Source organism: Helianthus annuus, chromosome 11 (genome assembly GCF_002127325.2).
Source record: "Helianthus annuus cultivar XRQ/B chromosome 11, HanXRQr2.0-SUNRISE, whole genome shotgun sequence".
In the NCBI taxonomy this organism is placed as follows: domain Eukaryota; kingdom Viridiplantae; phylum Streptophyta; class Magnoliopsida; order Asterales; family Asteraceae; genus Helianthus; species Helianthus annuus.
Genome location: NC_035443.2, coordinates 56885765 through 56908875, shown reverse-complemented (window position 1 = coordinate 56908875; position 23111 = coordinate 56885765). Strand labels below are relative to the sequence as shown.

Sequence of the window (23111 nt, the reverse complement as noted above, 5' to 3'; positions counted from 1 at the left end):
CCAACCAGACCTGCCCTGGTGAATACCCTTAGGTGATCGTCGGGGTCTGTTAACCCATTAAACTTCCCTATGTTGGATGGTAATTTAGCCTTCTCCAATGGAGCTAAAGCTATTTCTAGTATGAACTTTGAGTTTTCCGCTGCTTCTGCAGGGCGGTAAACCAAGTCATAGTTGTGTTCTGCCTCAGGGTTATAAACCGCTCGAGGCCTGTACTTGTTATAGTTTGGTTGCAATCGATTGAACACACTGGTATTTGCACTTAAGCGGTATGTTGGATCAGATTCGTCAGTGTGGGTATTTGTTGAGAACCCAACCTATCATGAACTGATTGCCTTCGGTGTGTTCCTGTCTGAATGTGTTGTGATGTAGATCTAGCATAAACTTCCGTACCTTCATAAGTTGATTCTTCTCGTTGAGAAGCATGAGCACGAGATCCCGGTCTCCGTGATTGAGTCAGGGGAGCAGTTTGAGCACACAGCTGTGTGTATACTGCGTTTAATGCCCCTTGAGACCGGACATACCAGGATATCGGAGTTTCTCCTGGTGGTAAAATTGATTGAGCAGGGTTTGTTGGTAACATTCCTGCAATGATAGGATCATTTTCTTGGTTGGATTGAACCTCGTTATCGTCCGAGGCATCCTCCGGAATTCCTTCTACTTGCAAATTGTTTGGTCGAGGACCATGTTGCCGGTCCTAAAACACATAAAAATGTGTTTTACCTAAAATGCAATGGACTAAAAACACTTCAAAATGTGTTTTTCTCAAACTCAATGAACCAAAAACACATAAAAATATATTTTTTTCTAAAACGCAGTGGCCTAAAAACACTGAAGAAACACTAGATAAATGGTCGGAACCGAGATATCTAGGGGGTTTGAATCCACATAAAAGTTTAGTTCCCACTCGATCGATTTAAGTCTTGACAGACCTTCTTCTCCGGTAATTCTGCAAAAAAGAGCACCGTTAGCCTCGTCAAGGGGAGAAGAGGGTTCTCTCCTTGACCCGACTCCGGTGTGATAATAAGTATTGGTAATGAAGAAGAAGATGTATTTGAGAAGTGTGTGTAACTTGTGTTCATACCTGATTTTTCTCTTATTTATAGCCGGGAGTCGTTCAAAAGGCGGGAAAACCCGTTAGTGAAAAGAAGACGGAAGATGCTAACTCCGTAAGCGGTTATGCTTTCTTCCGTTAATATTCCTTGATCCGATGTGATAGCACACGGATCGTGGTTTAGATCAAAGGCTAGGGATTTGCCACGTGTAAAGTGACTTAAGTGAAGATTACTCTTCATTTGCATGCATTCGTTGTGAATTTGGGGAGACTGATATAGTGACACGTGTCCAGACGGTTGTAACCGTCTTGGTAGTCCACGATTGTATTATTTCTAGAAGATTACTGCTGTAATCTGGTGTGACACCTTATCGTGTGGAAACAGATGAATAAATCCCAAGTCTGGGCAGATAATATCCAAGTCTGAATATTAAGCGGAAGTATCTAACTCCGGATTCTTATCCTTTGCTTTGTGTAGGAAAGGCGCAAGGTCTTATGATTCCTTTTGGGCGCAAGTGTACTGTTTGTGGGCCTTTTAACCTTTCTTTTGTGAGACCAGTGCGCGGCCGCGCGAGGTGCCAAGCTGAAATTTAGAGTTGTGGTATGGTCCCAAGCACTTTTTATAAGGTTTTTGGGACCTTACCCCTTCAAACACAAAAGAAAGTGTTCTTTCTAAAACGCAATAGACTGAAAACACATAAAAATGTGTTTTACCTAAAACGTAATGGACTAAAAACACTTCTAAATGTGTTTTTCTAAAACGCAATGGACAAAAAACACATAAAAATGTCTTTTTTTTTAAACGCAATGGCCTAAAAACACAAAAGAAAGTGTTATTTCTAAAACGTAATAGACTAAAAACACATAAAAATGTGTTTTACCTAAAACGCAATGGACAAAAAACACTTTAAAATGTGTTTTTCTAAAACGCAAAGGACCAAAAACACATAAAAATGTCTTTTTTCTAAAACGCAATGGCTTAAAAACACAAAAGAAAGTGTTTTTTTCTAAAACGCAATTGATTAAAAACACATAAAAATGTGTTTTATCTAAACGCAACGGAATAAACAAAAAACACGAGTTTAAATTCCATGTAAAACGCAATGAACTAGCTAGAAAAGAAAAACACATTGAAATAAAAGTAATAATTTAACACTCAACTATAAAACTAGATATTTTTGTAACAAATGGATAAACATAAAACTAGTTTAAATATATTAAAAATTGGGATGAGGAAATAAGTTAAGAAAACATCTTCTTTAGCTTTTCTGGTGTGCAGGTCTCGAGAAGAGAAGAAAAATATTCCCAGGTGCTCTGAACAAAACAACTAAAGCTAATGATAAATTACCTAATTAGCCCTCATATTAATCAACTATCTCAAAACTTAAAAAACGCAATACTTTCTTTCACTGAACCACATCACCGGAATAACAATTCCCGCCTGAATCGTCGTTGTCTACCACCACGAAACCCTAGCCGCTGCTTGGGTTTACGACTGCTGCCACCCGCCAACAAGCTCCCTCATTATCATCGACTTCATCTGTTTCATCTCTACCTCGATTTCACCGTGATTCTTGAAGAAAACGGAGAAGATGACCTGCTAAGTCGTGGTTGAACAATGACGGGGTAGGGAAAATGGGAAGGTGGTGGTGGTGGTGGAGGTGGCGGTGGCGGTGGGTGATAGTGTAGTGGTGCACGGTTGAGTTGAAAAGTAACGAACTAGGTTTTTTTCTAGATCTGGAAATATGTATTTGAGATTTCTTTTGGACTAAAATGCCCTTCCTTATGATTTTTGTTATTTGCCACATGTCCTCTTATGATTGCTTCCTATCCTTCCTGCCAAAAACAAACTTCTTATTTGATCCTCACCCCGAAACCTTATTCCTACCAATATAAATTTGAACAAATACTTACCAAGATGAAATTGATGCTTTTAAATCCTCAAATCACTTTCTAAGAAGATTAGTATGGCCCTTGCGCAAGGATGAAACATATAAATCAAAAAATGGTCCAGGTTTTTTTACCAATGGGGTTGGAGAAACATAAATTAATAAGAATTATAAAAGAAAATAGCTTAATAAGAACGTTGCAGAAACATAAATTAATAAGAACTTTAGAGAAACATAAAAAATAGTTTGGAAGGTTAGGTTTATATAAACAATATTAACTCAAAAAGTTTAATATATAATATTAACATAAATGTAAACATTTAAGAAAGATTCTTACCTTTTGGATTATACTTTTTTTTATTTTTCATAATTTGTTCTAAAAAAGAAACCGAAAAGCCAAACTAAACCGTTGCTAAAACCGAAAAAAACCGAAGTTGAACAGTTTTCAAAATATAAAAAAAACTGAACATTTTGGTTTTGGTTTTACCAAAAAATCGAACCAATTGTGCACACCCTAGTACTTTGTATAGTTTAGTTAAAAAAGATACTTTATTTCAAACATAACTCTCTTTTCAATAAAAATTATACGGAAATATTTACAAGGAAAAAACTAAACATAACTACGTATTTAGATTTTTTTAACATCGGTACATTCCTGGTATCACGGTATTGGTACTTGGTTTAGTTTATGATAAAAATAACACAAAATAGATAAACATAATTGCACATTTAGATTTTTTAACACCATTACTTCACTGGTAGGGGTACTACATAAGTACGATGCAAAAAAATATTCTATTTCAAACACAACTCTTTTTTCAACAAAAAATATATTGGACTATTAAAAAAAAGTTAAACATAGCTACATTTTCGGTTTTTCTAGAAAAGTTAACAAAGACAAGTTATCAGAGAATAATCAAATTTGTATATAATTGAATGGATTAAAAAATATGTTATATATAGTACTAGTGCTAATACTCGCGAACTTCGCGGGTTGGACAAAATAATATGTTTTCAAGGTATTGACAACGAACATTATACGTTTATAATGATCATTAACGAAATTCTCCGAAAGAAATTATTATGGAACTCTCAGGTTCATAAAGTATATAAAAAAACCTCAATACTTCTAGTTTTGGTTTTAAAAGCTTCGTAACCAATAAACTACTTCTGGTTCCATTACTTATGTAAATAATAAATTACAATGAACTAAAAAATGAATACTAAAAAAGTAAGTCTCTAACAAATACGAAACGTTCCATTCTTTATACCCATGTATCTGGTAACAATTAAATAAAAGCAATTAAATGCATAGCAATTTACCAAACCCGTATCTATCTACTAAGAAATAAATAAAAGACCATCTAACCACCTTGGCGTTATTTGGGTATACATATACATACCATACAGTTGCTAATAAGAAGCAGTTTAGCAACTGCATATGAGTTCAGGTTGAAAAGGAATTGTACTCGCTCTCCCCACGACATTCTGGTAACCTAGGGCACAAATTCGTAATGTAAGCGTAACTAATATTAAAATAAAACAAAACGAAAGAAAGAAAACGACAATAGCAAGATGTAAAGTTATATAGATAACTAAATTGCAAACCTTAGCGCTTATCTGTTGGATCCTTCTACATCATGGTAATAATACAAACTCAATGGATTGTGTTCGTATGCCATACTCGGCATTTTCAATTCTTCGAGCTCTCTCGTAAACACCTTATGGTTCTATCACACTAAATTGCACCCTCTTTTGTTCCAGACACCTTCTCATCACACATTCAGTTCCTTGAAACTTGGTCAATCCTAGACCAGTTCTGTTATGGGATCCGTTAGCTACTGATGACCCATTTCCTGACCCCTTCTCAATCCCGTAACCTGGCTTGACCAACCAAGATTATCAAACACAATTTATGGAAGAAAAAAAAACAATGATTGTAAAAAGGATATCTATATCACCACTGATACACTATGAAAAGATATCATCATAACCAAACAACATAATAATATATACCTCTAAATGTACTTGAATCTTTCCTACAAATAATTATGATTGTAGTTCTCAAAACTGATAATGAACGATGGATGTATCAGATTATGATAAAAATAGAAACCTCTATAGATTCGTTCAACAAACTATTAAACATGAATGATTCCCTATAGTTCCTACAGTAACGAATTAAGAAACAAACTCAACAACATATTTTACTATGATGTCGTCGAGTGTATCGAATTTTGTGACATTCTGTTGAATACAACCGACACCATTGTTACCGACACTTGAACCACCGCCATTAGATGAAGAATGTTGCATTCCTAACGGAGGTGAAACACTGGAATTCAACTTCGAATTCGGTGTTGATTCCATTAATATAAAGCACTATTTACTTAAAGCTTATCACAATAATCTCCGGGTTTTTTTTGTCTTTTCATCTCTAATCAACACGTTACAGCCCCAAAATTCTATTAAACCCTAAATTAGAGTTTCCAGCACATGCGTTCATCAGTCCAATCACAAACATTGACTAATCTCAAATGAATTAATGGAATCAACATTGCAAAAGATACAAACCACACAGAGAAGATTGATGAACTTTAGATCTATCACATTGCAAAAGATACAAAATACAGGGCCGGCCCTGAGAATTCGTGTACCCTGTTCGAGCTCGAAAAAATGTGCCCTTAGGCCTTAACGAAATTAGGTATTTGGCTCAGTAAAGGTCTAAACCTAACGCCTAAGGGGTTAATAACTAATCTAAACCATAAGAATAGTTTTGTAAGGGGGCATATGTTAGTGTTTGTATTGATATACCCGATTAAAAAAATATTTTACAAATACATTTTGGGTTTTTTTCATAAAAAAACGTGCCCCTCGAAATATCAGGCCCTGGCCGGTGGTCCTCCCTTCCCACCCCCAGGGCCGGCCATGACAAAATAGTTTCAGAATCAATGTGCAGTTGAAATAAAGACTGAAAAAAGGCAAGAAATTCTTATTCTAAGGATGCTTAACTATCATACTAAATCTGAATCAAACGCACATTGAGAACTAACAATTAATGCCCATGTCTTCCGCATCGCAATTCAGTAGATTACATGTCTTTTAGAAGATAAAGACATTTTTTAGTCTTCATTACATGCCTTTTAGAACTAACCATGCTAACAATTAGATACCATCTTTTGTTTGCTTCTCTAACCAAAAACTAAAATAACTTTCACCAAGACATGGTCTAAGATCGACCTCTAGGGTTTACATGTGAAAATGACACGTAAAGGCTCAGGAAACTTTAATTTCATTTAAAAATTTTAAGCTATATTGATCACATTAACAAACATGTTTTATGTTTACATAAAGTTTTTAGTAAACTAATATGTAATTGAAAACTTACTATACAACTGTGATATACGTTATTGTGGGCTCCCTTGGGTCCCAACGACATCCCATAACTCATGCCCTCTTGGTACAACTTCATAATCATCAGCATCATGCTCCTCTTTTCTGATAAGGTGCCACAAATACTTTGTCCCATAAATGCCTTCTTTGTAGCTTTAGGTTTTTAAGACATTGCACATGTAAATCTTAAAGCCACTTATATAGTTATATAACCAACGGGATCTTGTCAAAATTCTGCATCACATGAAAAAACCATCATTAAACTTAATCTTAAGGAAAACCAAATTAGAGAACAGAGAAGTGAATCAGCCATATAAATATCAAATAAATATGTTAGTTTCATAGGATACGTAGCCCTAGAGTAGGTCCACTACCAAAGAATTGTCTGTATAATATGACATTTTCTATGTCCACGACATGTTCAATTTATTTCAAACTATAGTACCTTAGTGGACGACTGTCCATTCCACTGCATGTAGTCATACCTGCTCATATTTGACATCTTGTTATTTGTTATGAATGTTAAATTGCATATTAATGTTTATAGCAAAAGATATTCAATCATGAAGTCATATCTATTGTAGTTGTACACCCTAAACCCATGAGAAGAATACCAAAGCAAATACGGTTTCAGATACTTGATAAGGAATATTTTGGTGTAAGTAATTTGCATTCACTTCGATAATCAATATTACAGATGCAACCTACTACTTGCTTTTTCAATTCTATTTATTGGATCTAAAACAATTAGAAGATAATTATAATAAACTTACTTTACTTTTACCCCCTAATTTCTTAGATAATCAGATTTGTCAAAAACCCAAACAACTGATCACCTTATTGTTACGATACAAAGCAACAAAAGCACATCCAAACACTATTTTCAACGGCCCATTATGGCTGATTATCTAGTTCAAAAATCCAAACACCCATTATTCTTTCCATAAGAAAATGATTTCCAACAAAAACTTCAAGCTGCATTGTTATAATTCATTACTGATGGCATCAATCTTACTGATAACTCTTTGTATCTTTGGCATGTTATTGTCAAAAACAATCTGACAAACATAGCCAACACTCAGCAAATGTCTTCAAAAACATTTTTTCTCGTTGTCTTAAATTAAATACCTTGGCTATAAAATTCTTATATGGCAGATGTTCATCCCTCAAGTTCAGGTGGATGATATGCCCAAAGTCTCAAAGGAAGAAGGGACAATCATATACTTTGCAAGCAAAGCCTCTTAAGACCTGCAAAATCTGTAAAATAATAATAATAATAATAATAATAATAATAATAATAATAACAATAATAATAATAATAATAATACTAATAATAATAATAATAATAATAATAATAATAATAATAATAATAATAATGAAAACAACAACTCATAAAGTTAAAATAAAATAAAAAAGTTTCACCAGGTGCTAATTATACCTCATTCACCGTGAACCACCAGGGATGCATATTTGCATTGAAGCCATACTTGTTTCTTGTGATCTCCATCAAACGTCTCTGGTCATGTTTCAAGAAGTTCAAGCCCTTGCCTTTTCATAGAGTATTTTTTAGTATGTAAATTGGCACCTATAACAACAAATAAAACGGTCTGCATTGCCCTTCTATCTAGTTCAACCTTTTATTTTCTTGTTGCTTTAGCGGTTTATATCATTTAGTTAAATACGTACACCTGGCAATTGATAAAATTTGCAAAATTAACTAAAAGAATAAAATACACAAATAGATTAAACTGATAGCAATATTTGCATTAGTTATATAAAAAAGTTTCAAATGTATTCTTGACCTTCCTCTACACCAAAAGTCAAAACTAAGAAAGTCAAACTAAAACCACTGTGCACACTCTCCAAGAATCATGCGACAGAGGATCAAAACCTGATTCCAAAAAAACTGTTATAAAACACCAACATAACCAAATTCCCTATCCAACTTCCTCAATAACAAAAACGTAGGGTTTTACAAACTAATGATTTAAAACAAAAGAGGTTAAACTGACATTGAAGAGGTTATGAAAGTGAAACAAAAAAACTCAATTTAACCAAGAATCAGCAATGAAGAATCAAGAATCAAAATAAACAATCGGGATAATGAGGAGGCAGAGAATTAAGTAAGAAACCCTAATCGCCAAAGAATCCAAAGATAAATAAATGTAATCAACAATATAGAATCTTAATAGACATAGAACGGATTCGTACCTTGGTAATGAAACATTTGATATATCAAGACAGATGAATGATCGATGATGGAGAAACCCTAGATTGTGAAAGAATGCAAAACAAATATAATCAACATCAACAATCAACAAAAGAAACAACAGATGAAAACGAACGAAAATCAAATCAATAAATGAATAAAACAAAGATTAAATGTTAAATAATGATAAAATCTTCAAGGTTAATTGAAAGTATCCGTCATCTAACCTTGATTTGAGAATTAATTTGAAGAGGTTTGATGGTCGGCAGAGAAGAACGCTAGAGCGAATTTTATGAAACCCTAGTTTGTGATATGAAAAGTGATTGTTGTCCGGGTTATAAGGGTTTTATACCAACGCCTATCCATTGACCCATATATTGCGAAACGGGTCCTCTTCTTAGGGATTGGATTTGGTTTGGTTTGTGTAAACAGGCTGAATAATGCCATGTGGCATACATAGCTTAAGAAAAATGCCATGTGTGATATAGTTGCTAGAAAAATGGCATGTGGCACCCTAGGTATGTCTTTTATTAGGTAGGATAGATGGGGAATGAAAATGTAATTAAATTAAAAGATATAAACTTAATGTTCCTTTAGTTTCAACATGTTATAAAGTAATTAATAATAATGTATATTGTTTACAACTAGCTGATTTGCCGCCCGCGCGTTGCGGTGGGGACCTACTGTTTGCAAAAACGTGTGTCGGCAATGGCAAGCAGATACTGAATATCAAAACATAAAATAAAAATGACGTGGTAACAATAGTCACTTCGTCCTAAAAAACGATTTTAAATAATCTAATATATAATAATAGGATCCACACGTCCTACACGTTGGAAATTCGGTTGTTTTCAGTTTAGTTATTACGGTACTAACACGTTAAAATATAGATGAGCTCGGTACAGGCAACGGCACCAAAAGTACCAATCCGGAAAATCATCGAAATTAGGTACCGGCACCGAAAATGCTCGGTACCATACGGTATGGTAGTTGAGGGTAAAAACCGGTGAATACCAGTGCCGAACCGATACCGAAAATGTCAAAAGTCGGTACCATTAGGTACTGAAAATATAACTTGGTAAATTTGATACCAGTACCGGTATCCGATACCATTTGCTCATCCCCTTGATGATGTTAATATTAATGGGTTGCGTATGAAAAGTAATCTAAACGGTGCAATTACTTGCGTTGCTACGTTGTTACAGGATTTGATGAGCTCGGTACCAACCGGTAGAGAAAATACCGTTACCAAAAATCCCTAAAAGCGGGTACCGGTACCGAATATACCTGGCACGGTACGGTTCGGTGCCGGTAGGTACTGGTACGGTACCGGTCGGTACTGGTACGGTACCGGTCGGTACTGGTACGGTACCGGTATTTGAGGGTAAAAACCGGTGAATACCGGTGCCAAACCGATACCGAAAATGTCAAAAGTCCGTACCGAAAATATACCTGGTTTGGTAAATTTAATACTGGTACCAGTACCCGATACCATTTGTTAATCCCCTAGATAATGTTAGTGTTCATTGTCTTCAAAATTTATTATATATATATAATACTGTTCATTGTCTTCAAAATTTAATATATCCAGCTTTTTTTAGAAAAAAATTGGCGTTTGATAATCATTTAGAAGGACGATCAGAATACCATAACATATTTTAGAGTTGGCTATCTGATGTGGGCCCAAGTGTGGAGGAGCGGATTATTTTATATTGGGAAATTGGTCTGTAATAATCTCACATAGACCTTATTGGTCATAAATAATCCCACGTCAGAATATTACCCCCACTAGTCTCACCTTTCACCTATTTTTCCTACAATGGTCCCCCGTTAAAAAAACTTAAGTTAAGTTTTTTTTCCAAATTACAAACAGATTTTTTAGGGCTTTTGATTAGAACGACGATTCCATTGATGTAAAACTTGCCTGGAAATGGTGCTCCAAATGATGAAAATGGCGCTTCAATTCGGGTGTTTAAATTTCCAATTAACCAAAATCAAGTCACTTGGAGCACCATTTCGAAGTAAGTTTTACATCAATGGACTCGTATCATCGTTCTGATCAAAAGCCATAAAAAATATGTTTTTAATTTGGAAAAAAGCTTAACTCCGTTAAGGTTTTTTAACGGGGGACCATTGTAGGAAAAATATGTGAAAGGTGGGACTGGTGAGGGGAATATTCTGAGGTGAGATTATTAATGGCTAATAAGGTCTAGGTGAGATTATTACAGACCAATTCCCCTTTTATATTTGGAGGTTCAAGTGTGGAGGAGCGGACCATCTTATATTTGGAGGCCCAAGAGTGTGTGACAAAAGTGGCTTCACTAAAATGGCTCTAATTTGGGCTCGGGTGTCCGTTTTGGGCGTGCGACCAGGCGAATCGATCGTGAGAGCGAGGCTCATCTTTCTACAAGCGCCTATGGCGGTTTGGGTCATTGTTCGGGCCAAAAAACGCTTATTTCTATGAGTTATTTATCGTTTTATGTTTTTTACTGCTTTTGGTGGACTTTTATTTCGTTCTAGCTTTCGGCCCAAGTGTTTTTTGAGGACCGTTTTTAATTTACGTTGTTATTTATATGATTGTAATAGGAGAAGGCAAAGTAGTTTTGAAATATATGAAAAGTCATTTTTCTCTCCCAATTCACTAGTGTGTTTTGTGTGTGAAAATCGCCATTTTCGGTATTCTTTGTGAATCAACGAATTTTGGAAGAATTGTTCCTGGTATTCTGTAAGAATCAACAGATCCGATTTCCTATCCCGTTTTCTCGTCTACATCACTATCATAAAAAGATTATTAACGTGTGAAGTTTATGAGAGATTCAACGCATGCAACACATGTACGATTAGTGAGTTTAGGCCAAACGACGAGGGTATTTGCGTACATTCAATTACAAGTAGTTTTACACGCACGCATACACACAACTAACTATAGGAGGGCTTATTAGAAAACCCTTTTATAAGAAAAAAAAAAAACATCTCCCACCCTTGATTTTGTTTAATCTATGGTTGATATCCCCAATAGTAAAATAACAAATCTGTAAATATATTGTGTTTTAAGGATTTAATTAAAAGCTAAGGATGTTTTTCTAAACAATAATTCAAACATCCAAAAATACAAAAACATATACATATACATATCATTCAATAAGTGAATACGTCATATACATATCGCAAAAAGTTTGGCTTTGGAAACCGCTCATCAGTGGCGGAACTAGCTTAAAAAGTTAGGGGTATCCTAATTTTTTTTCTTTAGGATCAGGGGTATCCTTTATATAACAGAAACGGAGTTGAGTGGTATTTTTACACTATGGAAATGGAGTTAAGGGGTATTTTTACACTACGGAGACGGGGTTGAGGGGTAGCACGTGCTACCCCTATTAACACTATAAGTCCATCAGTGCCGCTCATGATGATGATCACCAAGTAAGTGAATACGTCAACTTATTGTTTGTTAAAAGTAGCAGGATGTTCAACGGATGAGCTGAGTTAAACCAATTTTAACTCATGATCAAGCTTATAACAATACGAGTCAAACCAACTAGCCTCGCAATCTTAAGTTTGAGATGCAAGTTGAGATCACATTCGGCTCGAGCCACTGCCACTTGCTGTCTTATGGAATTGCCTTTTTTATTTTTTATTTAATTTATACAAGTATCAAATAGCAGGTTGATAAAATTTTATAAATTTTTAATTACATAGTTACAAATTACCAATATACAACGAAAATCAAGAATGAAAATGTTATTCGAGCAAGCCAACAAGCAAAGTACCTTGAGTTCGGACTCAACTTAGATGTTCATGGGATCCAACTAGCTCGGCCAAATTAAATGAAGCTGAAAAACGAATAACTTAATAAGCTTTTATCAAACAAATTATGAACAAGTATCAATCAAGCCATAAAAGATTTTGTATAACACCTACTAACATGTGATACACAACCCACTATGCATTATTGGTTCTAAGTTGTATAACACACAAACTACCCATGTGACACTTGACATTCCTCAGCCCCACTAACTAACTACATGTGACAACATTCCTTATATATCCAATTCCCTTGGAATAGATGTACAAAAAAGTCAGTCAGCAAGAAATAATTCGTCACACCAAAAAGGCGTAGGTCTGAGGGAAAAAAAAACAAACATTTGTCAAACTATATCTTAAACTATATCTCCTGTGAATGTAGGGTGCCCTAGAGGTGTTGGTCTATCAGGAATTGCAGGCACTTCAATGTCACCTTCTAACATCTTTATTGCATCCATGATTGTAGGCCTTAAAACCACCATAACATGAGCACACAAAATCCCCACAAGCACAAATCTTTCCATTATTCCTTTAGGGTTCATAGCCTCATTACTTGCACCATGTCCTAATAAACAAGGATCCAAGACTTGTCCTACATTACCATCTTTTATAAGCAACCACGCCCAATCGGTAATCAAGAATCTGCGAGGCGAATTGTTGCAGGATAAGTCAAGAGCTTTTCTTCCACACATAATCTCTAAAATCACGACACCAAAACTATAAACATCACTTTTTTCAGTAAGTTGACCATACAATGCGTATTCAGGGGCTAGATAGCCGTGGGTCCCGGCTACTCTAGTAGTAAGATGAGATTGACCATCTCTACTTTGCTTTGCTAACCCGAAATCTGCCACTCTAGCTCTCATATTTGCATCAAGAAGTATATTTGTAGCCTTGATATCTCTATGATATATAGCCGGTTTTACACCATAGTGAAGGTAAGCTAACCCCTTTGCTACATCTAGGATTATGTTCTTCCTTTGAGGCCATGTCAATGGCGGTAATCGACTCATCGACGGAAACAAATGATCATCAAGATTCCCATTTGACATATACTCATAAACAAGGTACCTTTGATCATCTTTCCTCTCATAATCCTCATCTTCACCATGAATACAACACCCTCTAAGTGAAACAAGATTCCTATGCCTCAAATTACTAATGATCTCAACTTCATTACAAAAATCATCATTACCTTCAAACTCTGACTCTACGATCTTCTTAACCGCAACCACCGACCCATCCGGCAACACACCCTTGTAAACAACCCCGAATCCACCTCTACCAACGAAATTCTTCGGTGAGAAGTTATCCGTCGCCTTTTCAAGCTCTTGAATCTTAAACCATATAGACCCTGTATTCGGCCGCCTTCTCACCCGACCCGACCCAAACTCACCCACACCCGATTCGCCAATTTTCCCGCTTTCCCTCTTTCGAATTCTCTCCCACCAAATATATAACCCCACAAAACAAGAAACCACCACAACACCAACAACCCCTCCAATCAATCCAAATCTCCAAAACAAATTACTACCATTTTTATGCAATTTGGGTACAGCATTGATCCCAAACGGACACGAAACAGCCCCATCGCTTTCGGGCCCGAGTCGATTCACAATCCCAGCGGCATAAAGTACAACAAAGTAAAAACAATCAATCGAATGCGAAAAATTACCATCTAAAGCAAGCAATTGCCGATGAACCCTTAACCCAGCATCAACACAATTCGCACAAGCAGTAAGATCCGTAAGATCATTCCTACACGACGAATCAAGCAGAGTACTTTTCCCCAATTTTTGGCGCCAATCTTTCACAGTCCGGATTGCAGCACAGGTGTTCGATGAAATGACAAACTGAACCGGGTCAAAACAGAAGGTTGCGAGATTGATGGGTAGTTTTAAAATGTTGAGTTTTGATTGAAAATCAGTGAGACAAGCTGTGGATGTGGCGAGATCAGGGAGGTTGAAGTACGATGTGGTTTTGAGGTGGTGAGCTAAACTGATTCCGAAGACGCTGAGGAGGGTTTGACAGCAGGCGGTAGAGTTGGTGACGGGGGTTGTGGGGTTGCCGGAGGTGGCGGAGTGGCGGCAGTCGTCGGTGGGCCAGGGGATATGGAGAACATAGTTGAAGTTCACTGGGCAATGAGTTGAATTGGTTGAAGTGGTGGGTGCGTGTGAGAGGGTTGATGGTGAAAGTGAGAAGAGTGTGATGATGGTGATGGTTATGAAAAGATTCATTTTGAATGTTGGGTTTTGAACGAGGACAGAATCTAGGATCGATACATATAGAATCTAGAGTGGAGAGTTGTTGAAGAAAGATGAATGGAAATCAAGGATGAATGAATGAATGATTGGAGGAATAAATGGTGATGGAGATGGTGATGTTTCCTAAGTGATAGCAAGTCAATGGGTATACTTGCATCGTGGACTAACGGAAAAGTGATTCGTGTTTCTCAATTTTGGATAAACGAGTCGAGTTGAGCCTGAGCCTTACCTTAATTGAGCTAGGCTCGTTACAATTTTCTAAAGCTCGACCTCGGCTTGATTCGAGCGTTGGATTTTGGGCTCGAGCTCGGTTCGTTAGTAAAACTTAAAACTCGAGCTCGGTTCGAAAGCTCGATCTAAGCATCTATGGCGCGAGCCAGGGGTGCAAACAAGCCGAGCCGAGCCCGAGCTCGACTAGGCTCGAGCTTGAGCTCGTTTAACATATGAAAGCTCGAACTCGGCTCAAAGGTAATTTTTCAAGCTCGAGCTCGGCTCAGACTCGACTCGTTTAATATTTATTAATTAATTTATATTAATTACAATTATTTTTATACATATAATTTAGTTACTTTTTAATATTTATATAAATGGTAATTATTATTATATAAATATATGTTTAATATATTAATAACAACAACAACAATACCCAGCAAGTCCCACAACTAACAAAGTTATTAGTGGGGTCTGGGGAGGGTGGGATGTAGACAAACCTTACCTCTATCCATATGGATAAAGAGGCTGCTTCCAAAAAGACCCCCGACTCGAAACCAAACATCAAGCAAATAATGCAAAACTACAGATATAGTAATAGAAGATAGACACAACTATAGTCCCTAAAGCAATATATATATACACACACATACACACAAGATGATAAACACATGTGTGTTTAATATATTAATAAAAAATATATAAACAGAAAACTCGTTTAGGCTCGCGAGCCGGATCGAGCTCGATAAGCGAAACTCGGCCTCGGGCTCGTTTACTAAATGAGCTTGTTTTTAGGCTCGAGCTCGAGCTTCAGCTCGTTTAAGCTCGGCTTGTTCGAGCTTTTCTTCGAGCCACCCCTAGCACGAGTTAAAACAAGCTAAAGCTCGACTCGGGCTCGTTTTTGGTTGTTAATGAGCCAATGCTCGACTCGATAGTTTGAGAACTCAATTAAAAAAGAACATCTAGATCATCCAAAAAGTAATAGATAGTTTAAACCCTAAAGTATGCTAAGCTCGATAAGGCTCATTGAGCCTAAACGAGCTACACATACAAGGCTCGAGCTCGGATTTGATATCTAATCGATCCTAATTTCAAGCTCGGGCTTGGGTTCGAGCTCGATAATGCTCGGCTTGTTCGAGCTTTTTATCGAGCCGATCTCGAGTAGCTCGCGAGCCGCTCGGCTCGTTTGCACCCCTTCTTCTGGTGCATTGGCAGCTTTATAGCTTTTCAAAGTGAAGGTCATGGATTTGAGAAAACGTTTTGGGTTGAGTCGGGGGTTTTACAACAGTGAGTATTCAGGCGGTGAATTTCCTTTGGAATTGTAACGGGTCGGGTCGCCAAAATTGTCTGTTTTCTCAGGCATGGGTGACCTTTTGCCTTTAGATTTACTTGGGTGTTGGGTGGTCAGGCTTTGTTGGTTGTTCAAAAAATAATAATAACTTACCAAAAGACAGGGTAGGGATATGGTAAAAAGTGTTTAAAATGTGAGAAGGGTAAGAAGTGTTTTAAACCATTGGATATTTGATCTAATGGTTGAGATCAATAGAATATAAAAATGTAAATTGTGTTTTAATTAGAGGGGCCTTATGTAAAATTGAAGGGTAATAGTGTCTTTTTCAATGTTTCAAAAATGGTAACCGTATCCTACACAACCAAAAACACCTACATTCACTCCTTTTTCCTTAGATATCGGAATTAATGACCAAGATCTAAATCGGAAGCCTCTTTGTTTTATATAAGATTCAAGGCGTGGTGTTTTACGTTTAGAAGAACTGTAATCAGATTCATGGCGTGGTGTTTTAAACATCTGGATAAATTGACTATGATTCAAGTCATGGTGTTTTATCTGGAATCCAGAAAACATTGTATTGTGATTACATCCACGGTGTTTTAACATCTGGACAATCAATACAAAACATTCCCAGATTTTGAAACACCATGACTATGATTCAAGTCATGGTGTTTTATCTGGAGACATTGTTCATGGCGTGGTGTTTTAAACATCTGGACACATTGTTCATGACGTGGTGTTTTAAACATCTGGAGACATTGACTATGATTCAAGTCATGGTGTTTTATCTGAAATCCAAAAAACATTGTATTGTGATTACATCCATGGTGTATTAACATCTGGACAATCAATACAAAACATTCCCAGATTTTAAAACACCATGACTATGATTCAAGTCATGGTGTTTTATCTGGAGACATTATTCATGCTTGGTGTTTTAAACATCTGGAGACATTGTTCATAGCGTGGTGTTTTAAACATCTGGAGACATTGACTATGATTCAAGTCATGGTGTTTTATCTGGAATCCAAAAAACATTGTATTGCAATTTAAAGATGATGAAAGAAGATATGAACAATATATGATTAAAAGATGTTGCGATTAAAAGATGATGAAGAAGATAAAACAATCAGATGTATAAAATCGTAAAAACAAATATGTTTCCTAAAATAGTTAACACATGATCTCATTTCCTTTAATTGACTTTAACTACTATTAGGAGTAAATTACATTATTACCCTTATTCATTAATATAATTGATGGACATATGTCAACACCAGATTATTTCTTACACTTCCCACACTTTGGACACTTTTTATAGGATCTTTTACCCCAAAAGACAATTAAACGTTGATAAAATTAAAAGAGTTGGTTACTTATCGGGATCAATAGTTATGTAAAATTATGTTAGTGTGTTACTTCTTGTGTTGCAAATCTAAAACCGTATCAAAGCACGTTGAAAATGAAACACAGCCATGTTCATTTTATTCGTGTATTATTTGCAAATGTAAGTTTTGTTCATCTTTTTCTTTGTGGAGAGATGTTCATTTAAAACCGTGTCAAAGGATTAAACGAACCTACAATTTAAATCCACTGTAATTGTGGCATTAGTTCTTATAACATAAGATAAAAGAAAACTTTGATTTGGTATTTGAGAATGATTCTTTGTAATTTTTGTAAAATTGAAAAAGGGTTTTTTACCATGAACCAGAGTTTACGTGACAGGGTTTAGTCAGCCTGGTCTGGTTGCTTAAATGCTAGTTGGGAGCTGACTATACCCACACCTTCTATAATCTAAATCTATATGGCCTTTTAGGGTTTTTATGTCAAATTATAACCCTCTGAATTTTAAACGGCCGCTTGCGTGTACGTCAAACGGTCATTTGATAACGTGGAACGGTGTTGTGATTTGAAAACAAGAGTGTGAGTATATCATGTCCATTGGTTTATTGTATTTTTGTAATTAAATAATTTTACATTTTTGCCACACTTCTAAATTTCTTATATTACATGAAATTACTTAATAAATACTTTACGAATAAAAGTGGATTCCGACAGGATATATGACAAAATGAACATGTTAGGTAAAATATATGTCGCTTTTAAAAGAAGGAAAACTTTAATGTGGGTTATGAATTATATGTAGATTTTAAAAGAAGGAAAACTTTAATGTGGGTTATAATAATCGGTGAGTGAGGTTAATCAATTATTTATTTTTCTACTTGTCTACTTTGGTTTAATTAGCAAATGGCTATCCTGGTAAAAAGAAAAAAAAACACTAATGGCTAGGAATTAACTATATAAAGTTTTTTTTTTTTTTTTTTTTTTGGCTCAAATCGAATCAAAATCAAATTGGTTTTACGATCTTGTGAAACTGATCGTTTCGATTTCAAATTTACGTACGGGTTTGGTTTAATTGCAGGTAAGTTTCGGTTTTACATTTAGGCTTGAAGTATTTAGCCTAAAAAAGGTGGTCTTGAAATATTGAACCGGGGATCCCAAAAAAGTAGCAAGGTTGGGCTAATTGGCCACGCGGTTAAAGATACCGAAAAAATTTAAACAAACTTTTTCACAAGATGAAATGTCGAAAATGAAAACATATAATTGATGACCAATAATTGAACCAAGAATTGTCCTTTCTTGCTACTAATCACATTATACACTTTGTCTATATCAATGTGGAAGCTCGACCAAATCATGTACGAGCATTGTTTACTACACCTTGACATTAGGTCCAAGCCAAGATGACCAAATCAACCAAAATCAGTTGGTTTCTATGAGAATTTGTATGGTGATTAGCCAAATAAGCCGATCTGGCACCTAGGGAAGGAACCAGGGTCCAACAAACAAATATGGTAAAGCTCCGATTAATGAAATACCCAAAGGATAATAAAAAGGTTTATTTGTTAAGGTAATAAGGTGAAAAATGAGAGGTGTGGTGTGGCGTGTCTTAGTTTGGCGTGGCCAGCCATGTGAATTTTTTTTAGTTAAAGTAGCCAACAAAGTCAGCCATATTGAACCAGACAACCAAAGTCAGCCAAGTCACCCTGCCCCGGCCCCCTCCCCACGCCTAGCTGAATACCCACGCCAAAGGGGCAACACCAACCCGGAGTGGAGCAGCTGGCGTTAAATGACATCCCCGCCCCAACCAACGCCCACTCCCCACAGCCTAAGCCTAATGTGTCATCACTCTTCATTGTGTTTGTTTTTTAATATATAGATAATTATTAAAAGAACGATAATAATTTAGCACCGGAGACTCTTATTCATTTGGTGAAGTTATTAATCTATTGAACATTCATTTATTGAGCTCATATTATATTGAATCTTTTACAATCTTCCCCTATCCAGATACAATGTCATATAAGAACCAGGAACAAACAAATATAGTAAAGTCCCGATTAATGAATACCCATAGGACAAAAAAAAGTTCATTTGTTAAGATAAATTATTAAAAGATATCGATAATAAATTAGGACTGGAGACACTTATTCATTTGGTGAAGTTATTAATCTATTGAACATGTATTTATCGAGCTCATATTGTATTGAATCTCTTACAATTTTCCCCTACTCCAGATACAATATCATATTCCCGATTGAACATCCAGTTGATAAAGTGGTGTGTTCTTAAATTACTAGATCCCCTGACCCTCTTATCTCTACTGGATTTTCTAATCCTCTATGATAACGGAGACAGAACTAGAACACCATTAACCTATGTGCCCCCACTGCTCAAAACTCAGGGGTATCTCAAAATTTACTTTTTATCGTATCTTTATACAATAATAAACTTTTTTTGCCCATATATTCATACCAATTTTCTTTTTGGAACAATATCATTATTTTCTTGCGTATCATTAGCAATATCCAGATTTCTAGTAATATTCGGACTTCTATCGATGTCTTGAAATTTTCTTTTAAATATGTTAAAAGTAAATAGGTTAATGAGTTTAAAAATCATAGTAAATATAAATATTATTGGGTCTTGAATTTTATAGTCATTTGTTTTAAATCAAAAATGAAAAGATTAAATAAGTTAATGAGAATTGTTTTTTTAGATAACAAAATAAATGGTTAAACCATCTTTTGAACGCTAGAATGAAAAATAAATTAAAAAAAAATAATCAATCAAATTACATATTTAATTATGACATAAAATAAGAACCTAAATTTATATAAAGTTTCTTAAACTAAACTAACAAATAATAAATAAATAACCTACAAAATTAATTAAAATAAGGTATTCTACTGCGAGATGAGCTATTAGACTTTCTTTTTACTTTGCAGCCGTCGTCTTCCTCGTTCAAACGCAAAACCAGTAAGTTGTCGAAGGTTACCGGAAAATTTTCCTATCAGTTCTTCTGTCACACCCTCAAAATCCACACGCGGAGTATCACCTCATGGAGGCGTGACATGACCAGGATCAACCCACCAATCATATTGAACATATAAGTACTAAGTAAAAGTAAATGTATATCAACCAAACAATATGAAAGGTGTTCAAAACATATGTATATTATCAATGTTTAGCGGAAGCATAAAAATAAACCCAACATAAGTATTAAGTTTGAAAAGACAAAAGTGTTTAACGCGGTATCCACAATCCATGTCCACAACGACCGCGCCTCCCAGTGCAAGCTCCATGAGTACCTAACGACCTGCAAGGCATGTAACAGAGAGTCAACAACAAAGTTGAGCGAGTTTACAGTTGGTTATTTAGTTATAATGTTCATTTCATAAACCGTATGTTTATTTAGTAAACCATGTATCGTATATACTTGTATCGCGGCCCTCCAGGCATGTTTGCGAAGATTAGTGGGAGTTTCCCATGTATTCGAGACTAGTTATATTTGTATCGCGGCCCTCCAGGCATGTGTGCGAAGTTTAGTATTAGTATCGCGGCCATTCCAGGCATGTATGCGAAGATTCGTATTCGTATCGCGGCCATTCCAGGCATGTGTGCGAAGAGTAGTATTGGTATCACTAGTCTAGCAGTATCTATAAGTGACCTTCCCCTAACGAGGTCAGTGATCCGTAATTCCCATTAACAATGTAAGTGCAAGTAACCTTTCAATCCCATTCCCTACCCCGGGAATCCCATGCCTTGGTAAGAGTGTGAACTCACCTTGGTTTGCTCGGTATGCTAAGGTATGTGCTCACAAATAATCAGTCAAGTCCTAAAGTACGCACGTATACATAATCAGTTTATGTTCACTAAGTTCACGTATGCTTAAACAATCACAGTGGTATTGAAGCAGTGATCACCAAGTATCACAAAGCACGTATTCAAGATCATACAAGTCATGATCTGTCATCCCCCTCATTATAGTCCTCCTAAGTATTTTTGCAGACACGTCTTTCACTATTATATCCAACATATCATCTGACAGCAGTTAGTTAACTCAGTTATCCTTTAACAGAAAGAAATCAAGTTACTGTGCAAATTACCCATTCGGCGAAACACCCCCTGTTTTGCCGTGAACCCTCTCCGACGAAACACTTCTGTTTCGTCAAGGTTGTTTCGTCGTAATTGGTCTCGGCGAAACACTTGTGTTTCGCCATGTTCGTTTCGTCAAGATTTGTTTCGGCGAAACACATCTGTTTCGCCGTCACCTGTGTTTCGTCTGAGGTGTCTGTTACGTCGTATGTCAGTTACGTAAATCATATAAACCCTAACTGCCGTCATCATCATTCGGAAATCATATAGACATTCAGCAAATCATCGATATCATTGACTACTAATCAGAATAAAATCATCTGTTAACCTTTGACAATCTAGCATACGAATATCACATCACAATTTCATCATTCAGAAACATGTTTGTACCATTCATGAACAATGGCATAGTCGATTTAAGTCATTATCATAAACTCTAATCTATATACTGATTTAACCACAAACAATCCAATCCGACATACGAAAACCGTAACCGACAATAAATTCCATTTTAACCAATTCATCAATCAATCAAGAACATAACATTATCTAGCATCGATCCTAATGAATTCGAACCAAAAACAGTTAACGATGGCAAAATCAAACAATCACACAAAGGTTAAACACTAACCACGATGAACGGAATAGTAACTTGATCGATTCGGGGCTTCGGGAACACAAGATTGCCGTCAACAGAGAAAGGGAACTCTTAAGGTTTCTGATTTTTGTTAAAAGATGTGAAACTGAGGCTGTTTCACGTTTTAATACTCGAATTAATGTGTTGGGCCCTTACTGGGCTTCGCGAATCACTGGGTCGGCGAAACAACTTGTTTCGCCGAGATGTATGTGACGAATCAACCCCCTGTTTCGTCACTAAGGGTTATGGCGAAACACTTGCGTTTCGTCGTGTGTGTGCATGGCGAAACAAATCTGTTTCGTCGGGTCATTCAAAGATTAACAGTTTAAGTTTTTCAACAATATACATGATAAACACTTTGATCACATTGCATGGATAACACATCAAATCAACATCTCAGCATATAGTTCATATAATCCAACGTATACAATTACAAAGCAATAAGTCGTGTAAGTAAACAATTAAACAGTTAACGTGCAATAAATGCGAATAAGGAATCTTGGAAACTCGAGTTGTCACATTATCCCCGACTTGAAAAAAATTTCGTCCCGAAATTTAGCACGTGGTTACTGAAAAAGCTAGTTGTGTTGCGTGATTTACTGGTTTTCCTGGGGTGTCACATCATCCCCCCGTTGATTTGGAATTTCGTCCCGAAATTCTGTAGTAGCTTCAGCCTCAGTAGTAGTTGCATTGTTTTCGAACAACTGGGGATATTTGAGTTCCATTTGGTCTTCTCGTTCCCAGGTATACTCTGGGCCACGACGGGAGTTCCAACGAACTCGAACAAGAGGTATTCTGGTGTTCTTGAGGACCTTAACATCCCGGTCCGTGATTTCAACAAGTTCCTCGACGAAATGTAACTGTTCATCGATAGTGAGCTCCTTTAAAGGAACTATGAGGGTCTCATCTGAAAGACACTTCTTCAGA

The 23111-nt window shown here is 36.1% G+C and overlaps 1 protein-coding gene, 1 long non-coding RNA gene and 1 pseudogene across 10 annotated transcripts; 1 reads left to right on the top strand and 2 right to left on the bottom strand.

The window, feature by feature from the left end:
- The first annotated feature begins 2977 nt into the window (after positions 1–2977).
- Positions 2978–3071, top strand: LOC118484629 (annotated as a pseudogene).
- A 1074-nt stretch (positions 3072–4145) lies between these two features.
- LOC110916240 lies at positions 4146–8880 on the bottom strand. 9 transcript variants are annotated; one of them, XR_004871326.1, is made up of 8 exons: positions 8770–8880; positions 8545–8602; positions 7772–8224; positions 7462–7590; positions 6779–6818; positions 6329–6567; positions 4549–4820; positions 4146–4436 (listed from the first exon to the last, which is right to left on the bottom strand). It is a non-coding gene; the product is annotated as an uncharacterized LOC110916240 (long non-coding RNA). The 9 variants fall into 9 exon arrangements; XR_004871331.1 differs by having other exon boundaries at positions 4549–4824; positions 7772–8021; XR_002579583.2 differs by having other exon boundaries at positions 7772–8021.
- A 3548-nt stretch (positions 8881–12428) lies between these two features.
- Positions 12429–14724, bottom strand: LOC110916448 (probable receptor-like protein kinase At1g11050). The gene has a single exon (XM_022161181.2). The coding sequence runs from the start codon at positions 14578–14580 to the stop codon at positions 12700–12702; it is 1881 nt and encodes a 626-aa protein (XP_022016873.1). The 5' UTR covers positions 14581–14724; the 3' UTR covers positions 12429–12699.
- Between the last annotated feature and the right edge of the window lie 8387 nt (positions 14725–23111).